Source organism: Nipponia nippon, unplaced genomic scaffold, assembly GCF_047370975.1.
Source record: "Nipponia nippon isolate SJK-2023a ecotype South Korea unplaced genomic scaffold, ASM4737097v1 scaffold_30, whole genome shotgun sequence".
NCBI lineage: Eukaryota > Metazoa > Chordata > Aves > Pelecaniformes > Threskiornithidae > Nipponia > Nipponia nippon.
In genome coordinates, this window is record NW_028262348.1 from 2,417,238 (window position 1) to 2,442,678 (window position 25,441).

Below are 25,441 nucleotides of genomic sequence, written 5' to 3' on the forward strand. Positions count from 1 at the left end.
AAGCGAGCATTTTCCATAAGATCTAAATTCATTTTAAACCCCAACAACAAAGAAAACCACATTAAAAAATACAATGTGACAGGCTTCCTGGCACAATTTTCTCAAACAGCTGGCCAAGTATGCCAGACTCACAAGAAAGAAAGAGCTGGCTATGCTTTCTAAAGAACATTATTTCAAACAAACTAGATCTCAGAACTCAGAAAAGTCTTTTTAGTTGGCATAGCGACAGGAAAACTATTGGTAGAAGGAACAACTAATTACAGTTAAATTCACCTCTGGAAGGAATTGGGGATGCATAAGCAAGTCCAGCTTTACCTTGCAAACAGAACGCCCAGTGGATCAGTCCCAAGAACTTCTATCTCAAGCTCTGAGACAGTTACTTTCATAACTTTTTAGAAAACCTTTTTCATGCAAGAAAGTTGAGTTCAAAAGTATCAGCTTTATGTGGGTGATTTTGCTTTACTGATGACTCAGAACACTTGATAGCTTATGTTAGTAAGGTTTATCAGAATTCATTGCATCCACCTGTATTTGAGGTTTTTTTTTTTAAAAAAGGGCTTAGACAACTTCCTGGTACTTAGCGTCCAATTACTGGATGTTAAGTTCCTGTGTGAGCCAGCTTTGTGTCTACCCAGCACTTTTTTTGAGAATGTCTCAACCTGATGAGGTATACTTATTTTTTCCCCACACAGACAAAGCCAAAGTCTGAAAGCCTTCTGATGCGAACAATGATTTCTTAGAAGCCTCATAATGGACTAAGCTCCAATCCCTGGGCAGCCAGACCCAGAAGTTCATGCCCTGCATATGAGGACAAAGTGATTTTCAGAAATAGTTCTTAAAAAGGATGGGCAGGACCACTGCAGGCTGGTTGAAAACAAACTTTTATTTTGATATAAAGTACTAAAGTAAGAGTGGCACAAAACATAGTCATCATTTCCATGATTAAAATTGGTTACTCTCAGATGACAGTAGAATAAGTTTAGGTGCTTGTGCGTGGGCAACTGAAGAGCTAGAACTGCGATAACCAGAGGTCTAACACCCTATACTGTCACTTCAGATTGCATGACCCTGCTTGCTTGCAAGGAGTATGCTATAATGTGTTTTACCATGATTCTTCTCTAGAGAAAAGCTGTGAATAACTGGAATAACCATGGTGATTCTTGCTTGTGTTTTTATACTTACAGGACACAAAAACAAGCCAATAATCTTCATCTCTGTCCTAGGCTTTGCTTTGGCATAGTAAAAAGAAAGGACATTACTGAACCACTTTCACAGTAAAACTTCAAAAGGTCTCTTAGTAATGAACGTTCTTCCTATCCTGAAGACAGAGGGTGTCCTATTCAGGATTGTGCAGAAGAGATCCATCTTGAATTTCTCCAATTATGGATCATTTGATTTCCTCAGAACTAAGCTAAGAAGCTCTCAGTCACATGAACACACATATTTACCAAAGCCCTGTGGCAGTAGACAATTTATTTGGTCCACGTACCTAGTTTGGTAAGAAGCTATAAAGTCTAGCATAGTCTTAGTGTGAAAGACTGTACTTTATTTAAAGGTCTGAGAAGTCAGGGATATGTCAAGAATCTAATTTCTGGACAATCCATATGGATAGTCTAGAATTAGCTGTGGGACATGACACATTCTAGTGAAATAGCAGTGTCTTAGTCTTAAGATAAATGCTTAAGCTAACGTGCTGTGCTTCCCAGCTCTGTTTTTTGCCGAGTAATATCTAAACCTCATGTAACAGCAGCCTGAAGGTGTTGGAAAGGCTGGACAGCAATACTGTGGTTGGAGAAGAAAGTGTCAAATGTGTAGGGAAAGATTAAGCCTGAGCTTGTTAGAGTAATTGTTTCATTTGTATCTTCCCAGCTCACTAGTGGCACTCTAAATGTTGTTATTCTGGGATCACAGCGACTCATATTTCTGTAGAAGAAAATAATGGAAAGCCAACATTAACAGAAAGCTCAACTGATTAAACATCACCTCCTCCCATCTACGGCTTTCCTAAGAAAAACTGTGTGGAGGAGAGCTGTGCTAACAGATTGCTTTCCAAGTAAAATCTGAGTGAGTTATTACTCGGGCCAAATAGTTATCAAAAGTAATCACTTTTTTTTTTTTTCCCCACAGTGGTAGCTGATATCTGTAGATCTTGAGCTTTTGGCAAACAAACATTACATTCGGGGGGGGGGGGGGGGAAGGTTTTTTTCCCCCAAAGACAGCTAAGACTCAGCAACTAGGAAAAACAAAATCCTGCAAAGAAATGTAACCATAATTCTCTTCCATCATTGCAGCATTTTAAAGCATTTTTAAAGGGATGCAGCTTTCTAGCCACAACAAGAAAGATAATATCCTAATGCACAAATTACTACTACAGATTCTCTCCTCTAGAATGCAGACAGATTAATCAGACTCTCTAAGCAGATTGGCAAAGTAAAATTTTTTTGTTTGGTGTTACTCTGCGTGCAGTGACATACCTAAGGTGAGACTATAACCTTCCATATGGAGTAGCTAGACAATGAGAATAATATAGTAGCATCATTACAGAATTTATCTATCATTTTCTCAAATTATGTTTTGTCTTTCAAAAGTTAAACTTCTACATTTATCTTGCACACTGCCTAATCTTTTGGATAGTCTAAATCATATTTTAAAAACTCAGATGATTGAGTTTGTATAATGAGAAATTTAATGACCTGTAAAATGAACAGAGTGCATCTGCCAGCCCTAAAAAAGTCATCTTTTCACCACATGCACGTCACAATGTGGGACTGACAGTTCCATTGTTAGTTTTCCAGGCAGTCACTCCTGTTGCTTCCCTAAAACAAACAGGCATTCTTGGATGCAAGTTAAAGACTAAAATTATTAAAACACTTAAATATTTCTTAAAATATTTTGCCAAGAACACTTCAAATAGAATAAACAAAGAGTATACAATGGTGGCTATATAAATGCACATTCTCCCCAGGTAAACTGAAAATACAAAGTTCACAAACAAAAAAATAACCAAATTCTGAACCAGCATTGAATTTCACTCAAGCATATTTTTGTTAAAGGGTCAAATTCTCTGCTGGAATAAAGCTTCTAACTGAATCCATATTTTGACAGGGATGAATATGGTCCATACTGCAATGTGCATCCACAGACTGGCTGGCACCAGCTTCACCCATGATAAACATGAGACAGATGAACACGTCAAGAAAAGGATCTTAATGGCTGTGTTTTATGCAAGACTACAGAGTATCCTTTAATTCTGATACAAAGTCCAACACACCCTTTACATCTATACCAAGGTCCTAGCGAACAGCTCTGCATGGGTTTTAGATATAATGTACTGAACTTAAAATGCCCCTTTTTTTTTATTGGCTATTTGTAATTCACACTAAAAATTAAGCATGCATGCACACATCCCCCTCCTTTGTACCTAGCGTAGGCTGGATCATCAGATTAAGTTAGCTAGCATTCTGGCATAGATTTGACTACATTATCTGCAAATAAAGCCCTGCACCATTTTATCTGTGACCTAAAAAAGAAAGTATTAATATTTAGGAACTACTCTACGCTTCTTGTACAAGAAGTTCAGTCCAAACTGCTAACATCTGACACATAAACAAGGGAACAAGCCACAGCTAAACCATCAAAACTTGACTTGCCAGAGGACAGCTATTTTCAGAAGCGTTTTGTGATAGCTGTGCCAGCTGCACACACAGACTGCATTACATCTGTGGCCCATTCTCCTTAAGCATTGTCTTTGTTTTGATTTCCTATTTTGTATTCCATTAGTTTTAAGGCTGTGTGTCATACTGCCATTAAATCACTGTTTTCAAGCAACAGTGTCTTCCAGCTGACCTCAGAGCAAAGCAGCACAAAGACTTACATTCACACAATTTGCTGTTACAACCAATAGGTGTTGGAAAGCCTTACTCCAGCGCCTCTCTCTCACATAGCTAACTTGCTCTGACCTAGCAATTATTGACACGCACCAATTCAGATCTCACATAGATAATATAAGCTAACAGTAATTTAGGAAAACAACCGAAACACCCGAAGGGAAAAAAATTACACACACAATATTTTACTGAAAGTAGCTTTCTTAAAAGGGAAAGAGTCAAACATTTCTGATGAGCTAATGGAAACGGCAAAGTGACTATTTGGAAAAGGTTTGTTGTCTTTTTTTTAGTCTGTTTTTATCTGCTTTCAGTAAAAGATGAAGTGTGCTCACTGTCAGCAAGAATGATTTCTGACTGTCAGACGGCAAAGTTGAGTGGATTCTGTGCTGCTAAACCTTCAGAAAAAGCCAGGGGAAAAAAAAAAAAAAAAAAAAGCTTTCATCTGATGAACCTAGATAGGGATCACTAGGATCCTGCCAAGGTTTAATTTCTCATTTTTCATGGATTAACATCATTGTTTATAGTTCAGGCTGTTGCATAGTGACACAAGCTCTAAACAGGGTGACAAGGAACAAACCCAACCAAACAAATAACAATTCCAAGACATAGCAATGCCTCTGATGGGAGTTTAAGATGAGCTTATTTTACAGAAATGCACCTATGAGCTTCACCAACAATGGCAGCATTTGTCGAGGCAGAGCTTGCGGGTGAAGTGCCCGAGAACCCTCCAGCGACAGTACAGCTGTCTGCACAGAGGATTCAGCTCCCTGAACTGTAATGAGCAATTTGTCTCACAGCTTTGATCCGCTGTCAGTTTAGCTGACACTGACTCCAGGAATTAATTTCTAACATTTCAGGGTAACCTAATAAAAAAAAATGAAGCAGTGTGTGGTAGATACCTGTAGATAACCTATCACCTGCTGCAGGTGTTAACAGAGAAGTTAAATGCATTTCTGTTACAGCACAAAGGCTCTTAGTTTCTTGCATGCGTAAATGCATAACCCTAAGACAAAGTATCAACAAGGTACAGCAGCATAACGGACAGAATATTTTAACCATATGCTCTAAGCTAATACTGTGTTGGTCTTATGTATTTGAGAAGCTTCCTTAGAGAAAAGGCTTCCTTTGTATTACTGAACACATCCTTTATTTGAACAATCTGCTCACTTTGGAAAACGGGTTCATAACTAGAGGGAAATCAGTTTCCAAGTTTTTAAAACCATCACAATGGAATTGTAATTAAAAATCAAACGTATTCTAGTCCAAGACAATTGTTATAGATTTTCAATTATCCTGTCAACATAATAAATGCAACATATAAAAGTCATAAATACTTCTAGCTCTGGCATAACTGATCAACACTAAATAGAGCAGTAAATACCAGCTTTAGAACATATTTAGGAAGGGAATATAAACTCTCTTTAAATTCAGTCCTACTGTTGTGATCCATCCGCAGTGCAATGACATCATAATCCAGCTATTTCAGTCTGTTCTGGGCAAAAGTCTTTGTCAGTAGCAAACTTCACTATGTTGTGGCTTAAGGTTGTCACACTTGACCGTCGGGAAGTGATGGCAGTCACATCATTCTTCACCAGCCAGCCAACAAACCTGCCAATATCATTACACCTGCAAGAAAGTACTAGTCCTAAGAGTTACCAAAGACCAGAATTGCAGACCTTTACTATTTCTTATGCCCCTGTATTCAGGCATGTGTCTGGCAGTAGGTTATGTGACAGGAGGGGAACACGGCTGCTGGGCTCTCGTGTGTGGTATTTTGTTTGGGTTTTTTTGTTTGATTTTTTTTTTTTTTGCGGGGAACGTTTGGCACGTAGGCTCCACAAGATGATATTTGCTACCTGCAGTACTGTGTCACAGCCTCTCTGACATAGCCAACGCAGCCAGTTGGCAGACCACAGACCAAGATGACCAGGAGCACCTGGCAGCTGGGGTCAGACAGTACCACAAATACACAAGGTATCAGTCTAGTCACGAGGGAATTCAAGGCATGAACCATATGTGTGAGTCTTACTCTGTCAGACACGACAAGTTTGACTTTCTGCCTTCAACTCTCCAGTGAAAAAAAAAAAAAAAAGACAGTGTTTATCCTTTATTTGTAGGCCATAGTTATGGGATAACTTCATTTGTTCTTAAAATAAATAGCTCCCCAAAGAGCAGGGCAAACAATTAGCTATGAGGATCATTTGTTATCTAATAAAGCTGTAAGTCTTCCTCTATCTGAACTGGGAGCTAAGAGACTCAAGGGGTACAAGCAGTTAAATAATGACTGTGAGGGGAGAGGGAGGAATCAACCGAGACAGAGCAGAGTTCAATAACACAGGGTTCCTGAAGCACTGAGAGGGAAACGTTGGCACATAGTGGGACCAACTGATGCCACCTAGGAACCCTGGAGAGGTCAGGATCCTCAGTATGGCAGACACATGAGGCTACCTGATCACCGGGAACCAACGGTTGCACCTGCAGGAGAGAAATGAAGCACTGAGGCCAAAACTGTTGAAGTAAATACATTTCAGACTGAAGGACTGCAATCCAAGGACTGCTCTAACAGATGAGGAATGACATGATTTCACCCTCCCAGTAGCGCCACAGGCATTAGCTCAAGGCCAAAGACACAGCTGAGTGCACTCACAGCAACTAGGACTGGCCAGAGGCTTCAGTGGGCTCTGTGATTTACTGCAACCTAACTTTAATTGCAGCAGAGAAAACATTACAAATAACCCTAACAGCTTTGCAGTCTCTTCATTTCAAACATATGGATTGTTATCTGGAGCCCGATGTCATACAGCTAGATTTTGCCTTTTATGAGTAAGGAAACTTACTAAAAAGTCAAAGTCATTCTTAAAAAGGGAAAATCTGTAATGGATGCAGTGTATGAATGAGCAGTTACAAATTCAAATACGTCACAACAGCTTTATGAAGCATATTTTGACCCTCAAATGAAATTGTTTGGGTATATATGAAGTTAAATGCTCGCAGACCAAAATCTAGCAGGGTTTCACTTGAAGAACTGTGCCTTACTCCACAATTACTCCACCGAGGTTGACAGACAGGCATACGAAATATCTGAGTGTTCCACACCAATAAGGACTGTGGAATCTGTCTTTTGTACCCGCTGCATTAGCAGAGAGGATGCATAAACCTTTTATGAGCAAGTCATCGAGGAATTAAGTTAAAACCTCCATCTTAATACACCAGAACAACAGGTTCCAGGCTACAATACCCCAAACAATGCCACAGCCTAGTTTTCACAAATGACACAAAGTAATTCCTTTTTCAAAATGAACAGAATCCAAAGTAACATTATAGCTACTACCTCCTTCCCCATACCCCGCTGTTGAGCTCTTAATGTAAAGAGTGACAGTTATATAGCTGCCTAATTAACTTGACTATTGTCCCCTAAAAATACTCTCTATCTTAGCTCTCCTTCTGTGCAAATAGCATAACATTAATTTAATGGAAAGGTCACATTATACTACAAGGAATGTAGTGACATTCCATTATGTCCTCTCCCTGCTTACAGGCCTCCCCCCATTGCTGTTGTGCATTCAAGACTTTTTCTATAGGCATTTCATGAATAATGAGAAGATACTCTAGCCATGGAAAGCGCTGCCTTCCGTGCTTGCGATTTAAGGCACATCATTCTACAGTCTCAAGGAAAGTGAAACACCACACAAATGGTTTTTCCTCTGGAAGACAAACTCAAGCTTTAATTATTACCCTTCCCCCCCACCCCCAGCTGAATGCCTTCGTTCACTTTGCCTGCACAGGGAAATACTCCAGTTTAAGAACAGGTTTCAAAGTTCTTGCATTCAGATCAACTTACCCCAAAACTGTTATTTTCTGTATGAGAAGGATGATTCCTCCACTGCCATGCAACGTTTGGGGGGAATTAGCAAGGTGTCCTGGCTAAACTTCACCTTGCTTAAACTGCTGACTGCTCACTGAAGTTTACCTCTCCTTTTTCAGCTGGATACATTATTCTTCATCACTTTCTGTCCTGAACTCTCAGGCAGTATTGCTCTGCTCTGTTGACCACAGTTAACCAGGGATGGCTGAGAGGACCTCTACATTCAGCCTGCAAAGTGCTTTTGGCATCATTTGGGGTAAACCTGATCTATAAATATATTATCCTTCCTCGAAATCAGCACAACCCAACCTATCTACAAATCTAGTCCTGCATCTCTACATCAGTTGTGGTTTTTTTTTCCTCGTGTGAATATAAAAATCTCCACATTGTTCATGCTCCCCTGCCGTTAATTAAATACCTACCACTTCCTACTAGTGATCACATACACAGAGAGGTTCCTAAGTTTCATGTATGCAAAAGAGCTCAGCTTTCCCACCTGGAAGATTTTCTTACATTTCTGGTACACATATACTCATTCCTGACATAACTCCACTGAACATTACATTAGAGAAATCCTCCGGTGTCTGGTAAGATCAGCATTAACGTTCCTTTGTGCTGTCAGAGTGACACAAAGGAACAGGAACCAGAAACTCATCCGTGAATTACAAAGAGTGCTAGCCTTGCTGTCCAGTGCCAGTCCTAAACCGATCGTACCCATAACAGTAACAAACGTTTATTTCATACACAGCACTTCCAGTCAAATCTCAAAACGTTTTTCCCCATTCCCTCCCAAAAGTAACCATTTGACAAAGTGTTACCAGTTAGCAAAAGTCATTTTTAACTGCCACACTGCAGCCAGGGGAGCACCAGGTTCTTCAAATACAAGGAATAGTCTATTTCTTTCATTAGGTAACCTACAGAGTGTTTGCATGCACTATTTAAGAGAAGCAGATATTAAACCTGATAAAAATCTAATGTTTTGAATATTCACTGTGAAGCGTAACCTTTGTAATGCACTTCTCTCCTGCCCCAGGCATGATATTGCAGATCAATTCCCAAACCTAGGTGAGCAATGCAATTCGCTATAATGACAACTCAAGCTGTAATCACAGAAGTGTAATGCACCATGACTGCACCAGCAGCCTGACATTTGGCAAGTTTACTAAAACCTTAATAACAATGCATTATTACATTTGATATGCTTCCCTTAATTCATTATGGAAGCAGCCTTTAGGAACAGAAATTGAACTTTTGAAATTGATTAGACTGTTTTGAACTTAATAGCATGGAGATTGTGTGGACCTTACCAGTTAGCTGCTGTTCCAGAGATATGTCAAACTAATTTAGTGATCATAAAACCTTTACTTTTATAGAACATAACATTTTCACGTAGTTAGGCTCAGGTCAGGATTAGCACCTAACATTTACTGTTCACGTTGGAAAGTAAAACTATCACTCTTAACCAAATAAAAAAAAAAACTATCTTAAAAATACAGTTCTGTAAGCATATGTCCTATCTCTAGTCTCATTTATATCACCAGTTTTGTTTCACACTCTAAAAGACAAAACAAGAAAACCTGCAGCAAAAACCAAGAGCTCAGGAACAGAAGGTTCTTCACTATAATACCAGGTTTATATTTTCCATACGCAATTAGCCAAGTTAATTCACTTTTCTAAGTCACTTTCTCCAAAGGTACAAGAAAGGTAACGATTGTCAGTCTCACAAGGCCACGAGGAAAAACATTTCAACAAAACTCTCAGCACACAAGTACTTAAATGTTATGGTTAACAGTAACAAAACCAACTACTTCAGCACTGAAGGACTGCTGCTGCTCTGAAATAGACAGGAATTTCTAACAGACACACGACTACAGAGGCAGTCACGGATAAGAATAAAAAATGAAATTCAGAAATTCTGCATCAACAACAGCTTCACTATGCCTGCTAAATAATCTCAAATACTTGGTTGGCTATGTTGTTATCCTCTTGTTAGAATCGCTGCAATATGATCTAATATTTCCCCGTTTTGTCCATGGACATGTACAAATAAGAATTTTAGTTCCTAAGAAACAGTGTGACTGACATTTTTTCAACTTTTTAATAATGGCTCTTGAAAATTAAACCCAAGCTAAAAGAAATGCATTTATGGTTCAGGCTAACAAAGGGGAATGAGCTTAATTAATAAAACCAACAGTAGCCAGTGTACAGTCTAACAGCCTAATCTGATGTAACATTTGTTGAAGGAGGCAGAAGACGATCTGCTATTGCAATTTAAGCGTATGTCCAAATTTGATAAAATATGTCTAAAATTGAACTTTCCTTCTTATATCATTTGCTCTGTTCTGGTTCTGTCTATGATGCCACCATTATCTATCACCTCACTTCACAGCTTCTGTTTATCTTTCATTCTACTCCTCCTTTTAGTACCACTCTCACATAAACAAACTGCTCTGCATCACTAGTTGAGTCACCTAAAGCTATACCCTTTTCTGTTATTCCATAGCCAAATTATCCACAGTCTGCTTATTTATCACTTTCTAATACACCCTCAAACCTTACGCATTCAGGCTTACTAACATTTAATAACGTGTACATAAAAGCAGCAATATAATGGTACATTATCAGTACATTGCAAGTGTCTGGTGGGTCAATGCCTCCTTGGATGGGTGAGAAGAAAGTCATATGTGAGAGCAAGAGAGAGATGCCATTAGGCTGTTCATTTCCAAATATCCTCTGAATTTGTCTTTTGCAACAAGAAATGCATCTCTTACTATTTTTAAAAAGGAAGAGTAGTGTAGTATTATGCTTGCCAACATAGTTAAAGCCTACAGAAGACAGTTAAAAAAAATACTCAAACAATTCATTCTATTTACTGGAAATCAGCATTACCCATAAAACGTGTACAACCAGAGTTTCACTTGCTTGTTGCTAGCAGTGACCCTGGTGAAAGCTGGAAGCGTACATCAGTTTTCATCATGAGAAGCGAAGCAAAGACATCACCTCAGATGGATAATGTGCATGAATTCTGTTCTGCCTGATGATTACCATGCTGAGAGCTTGCACACATAAGTTATCAGCAGAGGTTATGGAGCTTGTAGGAAGTCATGGGTGTAACACCCACAGTTAGTTCCACGCACACAGAGCAGCACAGCTACTTCCCTGTATGGTAACTCCAGAAAGAAGAAAAAACCAACCACCTCACAACTTGTATCTGGTTAACACCAAAGAAAAAAAAAAAAAAAAAGCCAAAACCCCCACAACACCCTTTTACCAATTAAAAATGAGAAAAGGAAACTAGAGAAGATCAGCCAAAGAAAAACTATCTGCAAAATCCACCTGTGTCAATTAGGCACAATAAATTGCCATGGAAACCTGAGCCAGGCATACCTGCATACCCACTGCGTGGTGGGCTCTCAGAAGACTTTGAGACCACCTTTAGCAAGCAGCAAAAAGATGTGGAAGGGTCCAATTTCACCAGCCAACAATCTACCAAAATACCCCAAGAGACATTTGAATCCGAACATCTCTATCAATGCTTTGGCACTTCTGAGTAGCAGCCATCCCAGTGATAACTCACCCTTATATTCTACTAATAGTCTAGAAAGTATTAGTATTTTGTAACTTTTCATTTTCAAAGCCAACTGAGTAGTTAACAGAAAGAAATATTGTGCTATCCTATTTCTCACTAGCATTTTGTTGAAATTTCACATTCTTCAAATAGGAAGTTTCAAGGTATTTCTGAAGCTTCTAAATCTAGAATAAAGTTGTTTGGTTTTTTTTTTTTTTTTTTTTTTTTTTTTTAAAATGACTCAGGCATAGCACTACTTAGATGCAGGTGTGAGACTGGGGTTGATCAATGACCACGTATTGGTTACTCAAGTCAGAAAGCATGAGGAACGTCACCACACCAGTGTAGTCTGGCCTGACCAGTTTCTCCATTTTGGAGATACTGGGAAGATAACCCACCACTAATGTTTTCCTGCTCTTCCCAGAGCGATAAGGAACTGACCTTCGCATCAGAGAGCAGGCAGGAAAAAGGTTCTTTGCATTTTAAGTTCTGCCTTGAAATACCTGGTTTTAGTCTTCTGGAAAGCAAGGTTTTAAATTGGAAACTCTGACAGATCTTTAACTGCAGCAATAACAAATAACATCAGTGTAATTTCTCTTGAAAGAAATTGCTCCGTTTTCTTCTCCAGTTTCCAGCTTAAAACCTTTCATTGCTGATGCTGTTGTCAATCTTATGTAGTGACCTGTTTACCCAAAGCACAGAATTACAGAACAGAATTTTATGACAAGTACAGAGCAGGCTTTGACACTAATAATACTCAAGATTTTGTGGACTTGGATTGTTTTTAGGGCTTGGTCAGAAAGGCCACCTTTCTTTCATGTTAAAGTCGACAAGCCACCTCAGAGGTTTTGCAAATGAATTTGTCATAGCAATTAAGGGAAAGAAGCTATATAAACATGATAAAAGGTGACTAACATCACCATGCACCGCTACATTAAGGAATAAGAAAGAGACACATTGCTCTGAACGCTTAGGAAATCAAAAATACTGTCTGGATAGCTACAGTCTTTGACTTTCAATGAATCAGTGCTGTCTGCAACGCACACCCGATGTTTGAGAGAGAGGGGAAAAAACCTCAAACCGAACTAAGTAACTTCCAATTATTTGTAATGGAAGCTGGAAGGGCTCTGTCTCGCAGTGTGGGTATGGACTGACATTAACACAATACAGAACCAGGCAGCCCCACAGGGATTCTCTTCCCCTACCCTGCCCCCGCAGCAAGTTTTGAAAAGGCAAGAACGAAATCCATTGGGAAGACGCTTGGTGTAGCTGCTCTGGTTAAAACACATGGCCTGTTCAACTTCTCAGGATTCTTCTAGTAAAGACAGAGGCAGGGAGCAGATAGCACGTGTAGAAAGCCACCACATATAAAGCACATCTGAAAACACCGAGACGCTGCTGGGGATAAGAGTTGGGATAACTGGCATCCTAAAGCCATAAGGGTCACAAAATCCACATCACTCTGAAAGCTGGCCACTCAATTACACTTGGATAATACTGTACAGGATGGGTAAAAGCAGCCTCCTGGTTGTTGGTTTTGGGGGTTTTTCTGTGGGCTTTGGTTGTCTGTTTTGTTGTTGTTTGGTTGTTTTAAACACAAACACTACACTTCCTGAGCTTCCCCCATCCCTCGGCAGTATTGCTAGTAGTTTGGAAGAGGTTTATTTTGGTCCAGTGGGTTGCAGTGAAATGCAATTCTGCCACTGCATTGAGCCAGCTTTACTTAGTGTTTGCACTGTAAGACGGATATCACATTCTCTCTGTGACTACAGAACAGCAGAGTTCCCAGTGCAACAGTTAGAATGGTCAAATATCTGCTCTACGTTTTCAGATACCAAATTTACTTAATAAAGATACAAAAAGCATCCATGAACACAGAGCTTTTCTGAACACGTTTGTGGCCATCAAGTATATAAAAAAAAGCATCCTAAATGTGCAATTATTACATATAATATCCTACGCCCATATCATTTTGTATAACTATCCCAGCACACTTACTCAAATGTTTTTAGCTCTTAAAATCTATTTTAAAATAATATCAGTTTAGAAAGTAGCATTTGCCAGAAGATATTAGCATACTCAAGTCCTGTTGAATTCACAGGGCTTTTATCACCTTGTTGTTGTTTACAAATTTTACTGTCATTCATCATTGCAAGTCATCAGCTGTACTTGCAGCTGAAGAAAACGCTAACTCAGAAGGTAGAGATGAGTGCAAATGCATTAATCAGAGATCACGATTTTTACTACCAGGAATGTTATGCTCTCAGACACCTACAATTAGACATATCCACTATCTTCAGACTTCTCAGTTATTCAAAATATTACGGGGACTGCTATATGTGAGTGGGAGAATAACTCATATAAAGCAAAAATACAAGTAATAGAAAGTATTTTTAAAATTAAGCGATAGTAATACATTTCTGTTCTAGTATCTCTGAAAAAACGCATAAATAGATTTCTGCAGAGCACGCTGGCAGCTTAAAATGAAATGAAATCCCTGGGCCTTCCCCCATTTGTGGGGATGGAGGGAAGCAGAGGACAGGTCAGATTCATTGCCAGGAATTTTTTTATTTATTTTTATGTATTTATTTATTAGTTTTTTAACTTAGTAACCATTACCTCTTAGGAAAAGGAAAAAAAAAAGTTAGTCTGAGATTTTCGAGACTATGTAGTGCTTTTAGCCATGCTCTCCACAAAAAGGAACAGCAGGTGTGACTACCTCCCCTCTGATAGCTTCATGAATCTAAAGCATAAGCCACAACCACACATTTAGTGACCTATATATAGTTTATTTTCTGTATGAATTGTATACTTTCAATTTGGTTAAGTAACCAAGTTCCAACTGGGTTTCAGAGCACCCTTAAGGATCAAATCCTGACATCATTTTTCAATACCAAAACAACAACAACCATCACCACGAATTAACCAACATTTGCAAGATTATTAGAATTTTAAAGAGTATATCTGCAGTTGAAAAAAAAAATCTTTAAAGCAACTTCTAATATTCAGAAAGAAAGATGTTTTAGAAGTTAAGGGTTAAAACAAGAACACTGGCAACACTTGCTGGATGTTGACTAATTTACAGAAACAAGCCTCTGAATGAAGACAGCCATAGGATGCTGCTTTAGGTAGTATGTAAAAATAAAGTGAATGCCCCCCATTGTCTATTTAGAGCTTAAAACACTTGATCTACAACTTTAAGCTCTGAATGCAACACACACAATCAGAGCAGAAAATTAAGTAGCGGGTGGACAGCATCTTTTCTGCCTACCCTGAATAATAACCACGCTGCTTCTGCTGCAGCTGTCAGCGACTGTCCCTTGGGCACTCCATTAGAAAGCACACAGCAAAGTGCAGGCTCCAAGTCGCAGAGACTGATGTTGCAGATCGGCTGGAGAGACTTCACTCTGTTTCCACGAGAAAAATTGTTCTTTGCACAAAACAGCACAGAAAACTCAGAGCTGCTTCAGATCTCTTTGCGGGAGCCAACAGCATTGAGGAAAAGAAAACAAATGGCAGAACACTGCAAGCTCATCTCAAGCATCAGTGACCGAGTTCTTGTCACTGTGGTTTAATGATTCAAGCTTGACTTAAAAGCAACTTGAGACAGTTCAAGACCCACTAAGTTGGTGGGGATGCAGCACTAAGGAGACCAGGAGATAACAACCACACGCACAATCAAACTACCACAGACACTCCTGGCTAATCCTCTTACACCTTCCTGAAACCCAAATACGGATGCAAAGTAAAATACAAAATAATTAATCCACTACCTCCGAAGCCATCCCTACTGGTGTAAGTGGTATTACAAACACTTTACTTTTTATACCCTTCTTATGCTCAACTTTTGAGCTTTTTACCCACACCTCAGCTGCCACCATTTATCATTCCTAATTTTAACCCACCCTTTACCCTCATGCCCTCAGTATGATTCCTCTCCTTCCATTTTCAAGACATGTTACCTTTCCCTGAGCATTTTCCCTTAAGTACGTTCTCATTATCCCACGTTTTCCTTTTCATTCATTAGCCTGCTATTGTCTCTGCTCCATTTAAAGTGTTCTCCTTGAAAACTTTAAAGGCCAGTTTCAAAAGCCAGTTCCCAAATCACAATATACACATCAAAGCAGCCCTGCTTTATTTACGAATGCTCTGTACCACCATCAAATATTGTATCAGACTGTGATTATTCACAGGAAGGCATAGAATATTGTTTCAAACATTTCTTCAAACAGAAATAATGATCCCTCTCCCTGGAAACAGGGACTCGCAACTTACTTAAAAGAAAAGCCTCCCTGCTTTTCTATTTAAAGCGGAACCAGGAAAGTCAGGCCTACCTGAGCAAGCTGCCCCAAAGAGTAGAGGGTGAGCTTCTTCGCGTCTGTGTAGAGAATCTCTCCAAGCTCCTGATAAGGCTTCCCCACGGGGGTGAAGAGCCCCTGAGTGAACTGCTTTTGCCTCCTATAGTAATTTTCCCAGAACACTTGTTCTCTTGTAGGTTCACTGCTTCTGTAAATTGTTCTGCTTCTGGCCAAGACCTTTCCTTCTTTCTGAGCAAAGCCAGGCAAAGCCTGAATGCACAGAAAATCTCGAGGATTCAACACTTTAGTGGCCGCCAGCACCTTGATTCTGCTGTTCTTAGGTGGATCTGATAGCACAGGTGCCTTGAGTCTGCTGCTTTTAGATGCGTTTGGTGCCACAGGTGCCTTGAATCTGCTGCTCCTGCCCGCATCTGCCACCACAGGTGCCTCAACTCTGCGGTTTTTAGGTGCATCTGGTGCTGGCATTGTTCCAGAATGGGAACCCTGGTGTTTTTACTCCCTAAATTATTAAAAGCTCTAGTTCCCCAGGCATGAAAACACACACCTGCTGCCCATGCTCCGAAGCAAGCCTTTTTAATTTTCTAAAGGGTAGCCCAGCAGAAGAATCTGCTGCTAACACACACTACGCGAGGTCTCATTCCCCTCAGCAGCCGCTCAAACAATAGAAATAAATCCTGAGGGGCCGGGACACCTAAACCTTAACCAGTCTCTTGGGGAACACACCCAGAGCCAGATCACCTCCCTCTGATGGGTTTCCTTACGAATAAAACTTCCTTTATAGCTCTTTTTAACCACAGCACGATCTCGCCAGCACGCAGTCCTCACGCCGAGGGCCTCCCACCTCCCGAACCCGGGGGAACCAGCCCCAATCCCCCCCACCTCCTTCCTCAAGGCGCCGCGGGGGGCGAGCACCGAGCCCTCTCCTCAGCCGCCTGACAGGGCGACCGTTAACGGCCACGCGCCCGCGTCACTCGGTTGCCCGGGGAACCACGCGCGGCGCCGCGCACGCGCACGGGCGCGAGGGGCTGCACAGGCGGGCCCACCCGCAAGGAACCGTGCAACGACCCCCGCACGAGGAGCCGTGTAACGAGCTTTGCACGAGGAACCGTGCAATGGGCCCCGCGCAAGGAACCGTGCAACGAGCCTTGCACGAGGAGCCGTGCAACGACCCCCGCACGAGGAGCCGTGCAACGAGCCTTGCACGAGGAACCGTGCAACGGGCCCCGCACAAGGAACCGTGCAACGAGCCTTGCACGAGGAGCCGTGCAACGACCCCCGCGCGAGGAACTGTGCAATGAGCCTTGCACGAGGAATCGTGCAACGGGCCCTGCAAAAGGAACCGTGCAATGAGCCCCCTGCAATAAGCCTTGCACAAGGAACCGTGCAATGAGCCTTGCGCGAGGAACCCTGCAATGGGCCCCACACAGGGAACCGTGCAATGAGCCTTGCACAAAGAACCGTGCAATGAGCCCTGCACGAGGAACCGTGCAATGAGCCTTGCACAGGGCTGCGCGTAGGGTGCTGAGCACAGAGCCTTGCCACGGGGCTGTGGACAAGAGGACGCGCAGGGAGCCCTTTGGGTGGCTGAGGAGCAAGGACTTGCACCAGGCGCCGTGCATGGGGTGTCCTGTGCCCCCCATGGCTGCTTACTCACCCTCAGGGATGAGGCTGTGCTCTGTGGCTGTGCCACACCAGCACCGCTTCAGTTGGGCCAGTTGCAAACGGATTCCTCTTGCAAAACCCACACAGGGGATCACCAGGAGGCACAACTAGTTTAGGGTTTCTCCAAGCATGAGGTTGCCTATGGAGATGGATTTTTTCACCTTTCTTTCAGCTGAGGCACAAGCTGAGGGACACCAGAGCTGTGAGCTTAGGGACACCAGAGCTTATGGCCGAGGGAGGACAGGGCCATAAATAACGTGTTTTGCCTTTAGGTAAGCAGAACTTTATCATTTCACAACATTGTTGGAAGGCTCAGTGGTTAAAGCACTGGGAAGTGGGAGACCTGAATGTCATTATAACAAGAAAGGTAACATTCATCAGTATTTCAATTAATTAAATATAATCCTTGGCTCCTCTCCCAGGCGGCAGCTTGGGGTGCGTGGCGGAGCAATGCCAGCCCCCCTGCGCCCAGGGGCCTCGGTCAAATCCTGCTCAGCCCTTGAGAAAACCTATCAAACCTCACTCCTCCTACCACCGTTTTCAGTAAAAGCCTTTCAAACCTCATTCAAACCTTGTCAAACAAGCAGTAACTGGTGGCAAATGAGAACTGGAGATGAATTTAGTACTGTATCTATTCAGCCCTGAGCCACGCGGACGATCAGCAGCAATAGCACATCATTTGAGGTATATGATTTCCAGCAGATTGGGGTTTTAGCCTGTCAAGATCACTCCAACCATTTGAATCCTGTGAGCTGTCTAAAGGTATCTGGAAACACCTCCTTCCTCCCTCCTCTCAACCCTGAAAAAAACCCACCCTTTCTATTATTTCCCCGCATTTTAATCCATCCAACACTTCTTTGCTATTATAACTTTGCATGTAGAGTGATGTGACAGACGTGAGAGGGCAGAAGCGGTGGGCCGCAGCCCGAGGAGCGGAGCTAGGGGGGCTCCACAGCCCCGAGGCTGCAGGAGGACGCGGGGGCCGTTTGCAGCGGGGAAGGTTCCCCCCACCTCATTTTCCTCCCCGGCTTTATATTCCCTGCAGACTGAATTGTTCCCCCAAACCGGGTGTCTTGCGCTGCTCTGTTTTTCAGGAGAAACTTCCCACCCATGCAGTGGTTCAGGCCAGAAGTGCTCATCCACTGATCTGCTAAATTGTGGAGCTGGAAATGCAATTTCTGCTACTTTTCTCACTGGCTGCAGCTTAATCATAGATGTTTCCAGCTGAAAAGAAATATTCCAACACCCAGTGTTTGAGATAGCCACAAGAAATATCAGAATTTGGTAATGACGACCCTCTGAGCACCTGCTTTTGTTGAACCTGGGTGTACAGGCGTGTTTTCAACTAAAACATTTGAGAAAGAACTAGTTTCAAAGACTCCCCTAATACAAATGGTGACATCTCATCTAGCACTGGGATTTCAGCTCTGGGGACTTAAGGGAAATATCTGCTAGACAATCACCATGTGAAAAATATAAAAGTGGCATTTTGAAGGCATCTTCATGCCTAAAAATGTGCTTCTACATCCATACAGCGATGCTTTTGCATCAGAAAACGGTGCTTGATTGGTTTTGCTGATCGGTTTGCATTTGAAGAAGCCTCAGCTCAACCTTTGGCTGCAGCAGGTTGAGACCTGCCAGGGGCTTCGGGTCCTAGAGCGGGAGGACCCCGGCTGAGACGCGTCACCCCCAGCACCCTCTGCTTATTTAACTTGAGTCACTCCAGATGCTGCAAGCGCTGCTGAGGACCGGGGTGGGCATGCGAGAGCCATCCCGCACCCGCGCGCTGCAGGCTTTAATGCTGTAACGCTTTGGAGTTGTGCCCAAAACACACTCTGCTTCCCCGGCGGATCCATTTTTTAATGGCCTTAAAATAACCGAAGCGCCATTTGGCTTCATTGGGATGCTCAGGGGCCAGTGGGGCCTGGAAGGGCTCGGAGGGGACACGCGCAGGGCGATGTCCTGCTGGTGCTGGAGACGCCCCATCTCTCCTGGTCTCGCCACCCTTCAGTTCGTGCCCAGGTCCCACTGGCACGGGCACCTGCACCCCACGGGCAGCGTGCAAGCGCAAGCCTTGGGGCAAAGCTCTTGCAGAGATCATCACGCCTTTCTCCAGGCTGTTTGCGATTCCTTTCCCCCAAAGTTTGCCAGTGGGAGCCCATCCTGCAAGCTCCTTCCTGGCAAGACGTTCCCTCTGGAGCCCCAAGCTCGGAGAGGAGCAAGCTGCCCGTGCCTGGCTCCTTAGTGCCGTTTCCATATAAATAAGCTCCCTCCAAGACAGGGGAGGATGTATTATTCAGAAACAAACAAAAAAGATGGATCTATGGGTTTGTGTTTTTGGAGACACACAAAAACCAGAGGTTCCCAGGTAAAGCTTTGGTGGTGACCAGCTCCTGTTGCCCAGCCGAGCCGCATGCGTTCTCCCAGCTCTTCCCTTCCTCAGCTCCATTTCTCCTCCTCCCTGTTCATCGTCTGGTCCCATTTTCACGAAATACTCCAGGAATGACAGGTATGCATTCGTTTCTTTTTTCCTTCTCTGTCATTTCTCCATCCAGCTTACAATTTTTGGTGGCAATTTAACAGCCTTTACAAATTACATTCCTATCTTTTTCTCGGTTATTGTTAGAGAGGAGAAAGTCCCATTTTTCACTGTGATCCTTCAGGTTTCTGCTGTCACTGTATTTAAGACTTTTTTTTTTTTTTGTCCTTAGCTTTTATTTTCTTATCCCTCAAGGGCAGCCTTGGAAATTCAAAGCTGTTCCCTGACTATCAGCGGATCTGGTATTCTCTCTTGGCAATTTTGCAGCGACTGTCTCTCTTCCTTCCATCCTTCCACCTAAATGACACCCGTTTCTCAATAAATTACCCTTTGTCTTTCAAAGCGACATTTCCATTTGTGACAGTTTGGATGTATAATAGTTGCATCCCAGCGGATACCTTCAGAGGCGTCAACTAACAGGCCAATACAAACCCACTGGTGCAGAAAATAGAGAGATTTACGTATTTTGGGCTTCTTTCCCCCCCCCCCCAATAATTGGGCTGCGCTCTGAATTTTCAATGTTTGAGTTTAAAAGTATAGTTTCTTGTCACCAAAAAACCTCTCCTGGAACAGAGGGGTGGCTGAACCGATGACAGGATTCCCTTTTTTCAATATAACATCCCTTGGGGTCCCTGGAAAATGCCCCGGGGCAGCCAAGCCCAGCCAGCCATGCCCCTCGGCACAGGGCTTTGTGTCCCCGGCGTGCTGACCACAATGCATAAAGCACCGAAAGCTGCTGAAAGCACGAATCCGGCACTGCCGGCAGCGCACACCCAATTCCTCTGCCCCATTTTGGGCATTTAGCAACGTTCACACATCGCTGGTGTGGAGCAGCGGGGAGGCAAGCAGCACCCCGAGCGGTAGGTGCAAGGGGAAGGCAAATGGAAATATCGCCCGCAGTAATGCCCACAGGCATCTCGTACGGTCCCTAAACACGCAAGTGGCCTGAGAAGGTTTCCCCCCATACGGCAGCGCACACTGAAGTGTGCTGCGTTGCTTCAAGTGTTTGCAGAGCCTTGCACGGAGAGAAGGCGCCTGTGCCGCCAGGAATGAGGAAATCTGTTGCATCGTACTTTGCACGTATCAAGCATTTTCCACTCTTTATGGCAGAAACGTGCCTGAAAAACAGTCGACCAACAAAAGCCCTGATTGCTTACGCTACAGAGGAAACATTGATTTTGCAAACATTTCCTAGCGATAACGACGGTGATCGATTATGGCTGCTGTTGCTCGTGATCTCGCTAATGGAGGGTAACTGTGCAGCGTGGCTGGAGCAGGCCCAGCTGGAGCAGCAGCTCTGGGGGGTCCCCAGGAGCCCTCCCTGCCCGCGGGGACACACGTGCACCCAACGGGATGCAGCCGATAAAGCTCAAGAAGGTCAGATGCTCACACCCTGCTCCCGTCGGACGCCGTGTGTGCAGGCACATCCCAGGGGATGAGGATGGAGATGTCCAAGCCCAGGGCTGGCAACAAGAGCATCGCCCCCCCCCAGCTCCTGCAGGCTGCCCAAAAGCAACAGATTGAACATTTTTGTAGGTGTTGTCAAGATCCAGACCTTGGCTTTAGCAGCCTGGGACTTTCTTCTCACAGCCCTGCACCTTCTGTCTCCTTTCCAAACACCAGACAAGCCAAACATTATTTTACAATCCCAGCATCTGGCACGCAGCTCTGGGCAAGTCTCTCAGCCTGTCACTGGTGAGATAAATGAGCCCGTTTCAGTGGTCGACTTCATAAAAGTATATGAAAAGTAGTTAACAAAAGGGTATTTCACAAAGCCGGGAATGCAAATGCAACCTCCGAGATAACTAATTAACTGAAGCAGCCATAAAAAGGGGAAGCAGCTTCCCATCTGTGGAAATAGATGTCATTTTGTAGAGGCTCTAATTAGTTATGCCCAGTCCTGCAGCCGTTTCGTTGGCGGTGCACACAAGCTGCCTCCTGCTCTGCAGCTCCCGGGGCTTTCGAGGTAAAGAGGGGGAGAGCAAAGCTGGGGGAAGGAGATGCTTCGTCTTGCAAAAGTCCCCTATGAGGGTCATGTTTTCAGCTGGTACCCAAGCAGCAAGCAAAGCCAGGGTTGTTTTGCGGTGGTGACCGGCGCGGCTGTGCAGAGCCATCCGGCACAGAGCAACGGCAGCACTCGGCCCTGGCTGCACAGCAAGGTTGGCCCCACCACCAGTCCTGTCCTGGCCCTGGGGAAATCTGCGCTTATCCATCTCCTCCAGGCCCAGAGGGGCTCACGGGGAAGGTTTGCTGGGGGCCGTGGTTTGGCAGCGGTGGTCCCGGGGGGTTACGGGTTCTCCCCAGCATTGCTGCCGCATCGCAGGGGTTTTCGCGTGGTTCGGGTGTACGGTGTTCGCGGCGTCCCTGCGGGGTGTTCTTGGGGGGTTAATTGTTCAGCAGAGCTCTGGGTTTGCCAGCTTTTATTCGGTGGGAGGCAACATGTTTAAAAATACAGATTTACGGTCGCCTTGTTTGAGTCCTCCGAGCTGCCACCTCCTTGATAGAGACTGTCCTGCTGGGGCAGAAAAAAAATCCCCTTGCAGCTCTTCTATGGAGAGTGATTTCCTCCCTCCTCAAACCTTTCCAGCAGCTTTTGGGCAGAAGCTTTAGGTTTTGATACACCCCATGCTCCTCCACCTGCAAGGATCCATGCAAGCCCCCCCAGCACGCAGTGAGCTCAGCAGGATTAACGCTGGAGCAGGGCGTACCATGGGAATTAGTCACCGCCGGGACCTCAGTCAAGGGTTTTATTTAATGCTTTTTTTCAAAGACATTCATACTTGAAAAAAATGAAGAATTATGAGCTCTCTGCTAAGAGCATGACTCAGAGGAGCTGTGGGCACACAGCATTGAAGAGAAAAGTGTCTTCACGGCGCTGATGCGATGTGGGCGAGGAGGGGAGAGGGGCTGCTGCTTGCTGCCGCTCACCAAACCAGCCGAAACCCGCCTGCCGCCCGCTTTCCTCCCCCTGCAGCAGGGCTTCGCCCTCCGCTGTGGGAAAAGGTGCTGCTGAGAAAGTGGTTTTTGAAAAAAAAAAAACAACCAAAACTCAAATGACTTAAATCTGCACTGCCAACAGCTTTGCAACAGAGGGAATGGCTCAGACCGCCGATGGGGAGAGCCCACCACCGAAACTGCATGGGCAGCTTGGCCAAGGTCTGACGTGTCCTGGTAACAGCAACCGGAGCAGCTCTGACATTTAGTGCACGGAGCAAATCTGTGCCCAAAACACGGAGCAGGGCAATGCTCTGCTACCAAAGGCCACGCTGCCCCTCACCGTGCCATCCTGCCTCTGTGGCTGCCAGGAACTTGCTCAGCAAGAAGTTCGTGGGACATTGCCAACCCCCCCAGAGCTGGCTTGAAAAACAACGTGCCTTTGCCAGACATTACCTGTAAACTGCCCCAGCGCAGGCCTGTGCACGGAGCACCAAAGGCACAAATATTTCCAGAAGCCATTTGGGGATTGCCCAAGTCCCCATGCCAGCCATGGCAGGTCGCAGCACAAGCGTCACAGGAGCTGGGAAGGTTACAGGAAAAAAATAATGAGAATTTATTCAGCTTTTCTCGACACAACATCTCCCACCTGCATCCAGCATCAGCCTCCCTGGGAATTAACAAGATGGGGCATTGTGAGCAGCTGGGGGACGCCGGACAGAGGGAGGGCGACCAGCGATGCAATTTATAGGGACACAAGCCTTGAACTTTCTTTGGATCAACTTCCAGCACGTTACTGGGATGCTGGGGATTAGCTGCCAAGCAGAGGCATTTGGAAATCCTCCCAGCTCTCTCCCAAAGTGGAGGAGGAGGAGGAGGCTTTGCCCGTGCCCAGCCAAAGCTTACGGTTACTCCAACCCCCATAAGGCCCCCGAGGGAGCGGCTGGGAGAGGGGACCTGCGTGCCCCGTGGGACCTGGCCTCCCGTGCTCAGGACAGGGACAGTGACTTCGCACGATGCTGCATCTCGCTGACTGGTGACGCCGCTCCGCCCCAGCCGGCCGCAGCAGCTGGCAGAGACTCACTGGGGAGCAGGTTGCAGCCCAGGTATTATTAGACGTGATGGTTTTATTTCTGCTTCAGCCAAAGTTCAGCTGGTGTAGTTTGAGCTCCGACGCTGCGATGGGTGCTGGATGCCAGAAACACTCCAGCCATTCGGTGCTGGGGGTCGGAGGGGCCCAGCCCGGACAAATGTCACCACGTCCCATGCACACCACCATCCAGCCACACGGCTTCCCATAGCAAAGTATTTCATAATCCTCCTTTTGTTACCATTAAAAAAAAAAAAAAAAAAGAGAGGCAATGAGAACAAACGATCCTAAGGCAGGACACACGGGGCCCTGGGTTGTGTAGCACCAGCTTTGCCAGATCACATAAGCCTCTTCTCCTCTGGTGTCACGCAGCATCTCCCCCCGCCACTTGCCCAGCCGGGGCTTGCAGAGCAGGAGGCTTGGGGAGAGCAGCGGGGCCGGGGCTTGGTGTGGGAAAGCAGCCGGGCTCTGCGGCTGGAGAGGGCAAAGCGGGTACCGCCGTCAGCCCGGCGAGGCGGGGGATCCCTCTGTGCCATCCTGGCATCTGCGGGATGGGGGTCGTTTTTCCCAGCCCCTGAGCAGCAATTCCCGGCACGCGCACAGCCGGCTCCTCGGAGCTTGTCAAAACCTCCTCAAGTGCAACGCTGAGTCTCCTGGCTGCGGCTTGTTAGAATGAATTAAAACGTAGAGGGGAAGTGATTAAGATCTCTTTCATTAACACCATTCCTCGCAGGCCCGGCGAAGCTGAGGTTTTGTCAGATCATGTTATCACCACGGCTTCGGTGTTTCCGAACCTTGAAGAGATTCTTCCAAAAAGCGCAACCGCCCCCTCGCCTGCTCCCCTTTCAATCTCCAGCTATTTTTATTTCACTCCTTGAGATAAAAGTACGTGTGTGTGGGAGGTATTTACACACACATAAGAAAATATAGACGCGCATAAAAATAACCTGATGATTTGAGAGAGATATTTCACTTCTGCAGAGCTTTCCGATCTCCATTCTGTTACAAAACCAAAATGCTGAAGTTGTTGAGGCTCGGGGAAGGTTTTGCCGTGGCTCTCGTTGCGGATGCAGCGAGCATCCTCCTGCCCGCAGCGGGCTCTGTTTATGCACAGGGTCTGAAGACCCCGATGGACAGGGCAGTAGATAGGGAAAGTGTGCACTGGGTTAGTGCTGAAATTCCTCAAGAGAAAAAAAAATAAAGAGGCTTTTGTGACCCTGGAAAGTTTATGGCTCGCTGTGGAGGAAATACACTGGAGATGAATTCCTACAGAAGCCTTCTCATACCCTTGTTACATTAACGATACATTTCCAGATGTGTAACTGCCTGTCTTCACATTGCTTTTACATTTGAAATGTCTTTTCTAAAGGAATAAGGGAGAAAGATGAGTGCCCGGTACCATCAGCCCCAAACTGATGCTGCCCGGTCTGGGAGCTCGGCTGTGCGGGGCACCAGGGCGATGCAGTGTCTGCCCGTCCCGCTGGGTGAACAGCCAAGGGGCTCCCCCGTCCGCCGCTCCTCCTGCACCCTGCACATCCCATGGGACGGATTTGGCATCCGCTGACCCCAAGAGAAAT

At 44.7% G+C, this 25,441-nt stretch overlaps 1 protein-coding gene across 1 annotated transcript in view; it reads right to left on the bottom strand.

The window, feature by feature from the left end:
• CCDC60 (coiled-coil domain containing 60) overlaps window positions 1-16,319 on the bottom strand; it is a 62,587-nt gene extending 46,268 nt beyond the window's left edge. The window contains exon 1 of the mRNA XM_087768590.1: window positions 15,655-16,319. Coding sequence (XP_087624716.1) covers window positions 15,655-16,104 — 450 coding nt within the window. The 5' untranslated portion in view covers window positions 16,105-16,319. The remainder of the gene's footprint in view (window positions 1-15,654) is intronic.
• Window positions 16,320-25,441: the final 9,122 nt, after the last annotated feature.